This window comes from Gadus morhua, chromosome 7 (genome assembly GCF_902167405.1).
Source record: "Gadus morhua chromosome 7, gadMor3.0, whole genome shotgun sequence".
Taxonomy (NCBI): Eukaryota; Metazoa; Chordata; class Actinopteri; order Gadiformes; family Gadidae; genus Gadus; species Gadus morhua.
The window spans coordinates 14,597,941-14,600,440 of NC_044054.1; the positions used below are offsets into that span (position 1 = coordinate 14,597,941).

Below are 2,500 nucleotides of genomic sequence, written 5' to 3' on the forward strand. Positions count from 1 at the left end.
CTCTCTTTAAAACTCTCCAGTCTTACAGCTGATTTACAGGAGCATACCAGTCTAATCTGTTTAAAAATGAAACATCTTCTCAGAAATGTATGCTTTAGTTAGTGTAATCATGACATACATTTTTCTTCTCTTTCAGTCGCCAAACCCACTACTTCACCGATTATTAGGCTCAACCCACCATACATCCCCTTGGAAACTCAGACCAAAGTATCAGGCAAGTACTTCTACTACTACTCATATGGATAAGCCGAGATTACCAGTATATATTGACTTGTTTACTATTCATAGATGACAACAATTTTCAAGGTGAGATGTGGATATTAAAGACACCTATTTTAGTTGAAAAAACTGTTTGTGTATCATAGATATTGTCACAGATAGAAAGGTTCTCAACTAATCAAAACGAGAAATATGATATCAATGTATTATTTGCGTAAAAAAATCATATGGAAATGATAATGATGACAAAGATAATTGTAATAATAATAAACCATTTTCTATCTTCATTGTTTCTCTCCTCCTTCGTCATCATCATTATCATCACCGCCATCCTCATTATGATGATGTTGATGATGATCATCATGGTCTTCATCCTCCTCCTCACCAGAGACGGACGTGTGTAAGACGAGCAGGTACATCTGTGGCCACGGGGAGTGCGAGAGCACGGCCAGCGGACACACCTGCCACTGTAACCCTGGTTACCGCCTGCACGCCCACAGGAACATCTGCATAGGTAAGAGAGTCTGTGAGGTCACGGAATGAGGTCACGGGATGAGGTCAGGATGGGATCACAGAGACATCCGAGAGTCAGGTTGTGTTGTAGATAGTACTTAATAGCACCCATATAAAGTGCTTTCCTGAATACTGAAAGTATTGCTTCAAAGTGACCATCACATCATATAAGTCACAGGACAAGCATGAAACAAATGTCTGTGGTTTATACAATACCATTAAAGCTACCATAGTTAGCTTAAAAAAAAAGCAAGACATTGAAACGTATGTCTGTTCAATCCCCCTGACGTATGATCACGAGTGGAATTATAATGGGTGCAGGACTGGTTTTGGCCTGCCTTTTTTTGGTCTGCCTCTCTCCCTCTGTTTCTACGCCATTGAGAAGTGTTGCATTTGACCTCCCCTGTGATTGACAGGCCAGATGGATTCTGCTTTGACAGTAAACTCAAACAGATATTCCCAGAGTGCATTTCACTCACTACTAGCTGACGGATAGCTATGGCATTTCTAGCAAATTACACTCAAATAATAGCTCTTAAATGGAGCCTACAGCCCCATCAAAAAGCAATACGATCTGAGCGTCAGGGAAGGCCTTTTCCATCAGAAGGAGGACTAAGCCCTCTTAGAGACAGAGATGAAGGACAATTATCAACTACAGATCTATTTGACTATTCTACATCGTTGTACTGGTAAACTGTGTAGCAGTACAAAATTGATGTTGTACTGGTAAACTGTGTACCAGTACAACATTGATGTTGTGAGGAATGCCCCTGACTGGCCTGCTCCTTGTGTGTGTCAGACGAGGATGAGTGTGCGTCAGAGCCATGCGGGGCTGGCAGGGGCACCTGCGTCAACACAGACGGGGCCTACCAGTGCCACTGTCACCATGGCTACAAGCCCATGGTGAACCATGGGAGGCTAAAATGTGTAGGTGAGTTACACGTTGTTCACGTTTAATTGGTGAATGGAATTCATGTTTCTCAAATTGATGTGCCGGAAATGTGATGTCTTCTATCTGATTGTGATGTGATGCGGTAATCCAATCTGTTATCTGAATATAATTGTTTCAGAATCTAATAGGAATCAAATCTGCATCTAATGCAATATATTTGGTATCTGAATCTAATCTGAATCTAATTATAATCAAATTTAATCAGAAATGTACCTGAATCTGCCCTTTAACAAATATAATTTTAACATGACAAATTTCTATCAAATTAGAATCATATCTGAATAGCATATCATATAATGTAATCTGAATCCAATGTTAATCAAAAATGATCTAATCTGAAATGAATCTGAATCTAATGTGAATATGATCAGATCCAATTCGTCTGTGACCCCCAGATGTGAACGAGTGCTCTAAGCAGGACGTGTGCGGGCCGGGCGGGCGCTGTGTGAACCTCCCTGGCTCCTATAAATGTGAATGTCACAAAGGCTTCAAGGCCCACCGGACGCAGACATGTGAAGGTGAGGCCCACGAGGACCGCCGTCTACCCCCCCTCCCTGAATGACACCTGGTGGGCCGGAGGGTCCGGTGGACGGTCAGGGTGGTAGACTTCACGCGGTGAGGTTCTGGGTTTGATTCCCGAGGACCACGGTCTGGTTCCCCCTCGAGGTTCTGATGACGTGTGTGTCGGTTCCAGACGTGAACGAGTGTGCGGACCCCAACGCTTGTCCCGGGGAGCAGTGTGAGAACAGGCCGGGGTCCTACGAGTGTGTTCGCTGTCGGCCGGGCCACGAGGCGCGGGGGGGCACCTGCTACGGT

General features: G+C 43.9%; 1 protein-coding gene across 2 annotated transcripts in view; it reads left to right on the plus strand.

The window, feature by feature from the left end:
- Window positions 1-2,500, plus strand: part of ltbp3 (latent transforming growth factor beta binding protein 3) — a 40,472-nt gene that overhangs the window by 24,661 nt on the left and 13,311 nt on the right. For both annotated transcript variants that reach the window (XM_030362058.1, XM_030362057.1), the window contains exons 11-15: window positions 137-214; window positions 608-733; window positions 1,532-1,663; window positions 2,080-2,202; window positions 2,379-2,498. In XM_030362058.1, coding sequence (XP_030217918.1) covers window positions 137-214; window positions 608-733; window positions 1,532-1,663; window positions 2,080-2,202; window positions 2,379-2,498 — 579 coding nt within the window. The remainder of the gene's footprint in view (window positions 1-136; window positions 215-607; window positions 734-1,531; window positions 1,664-2,079; window positions 2,203-2,378; window positions 2,499-2,500) is intronic.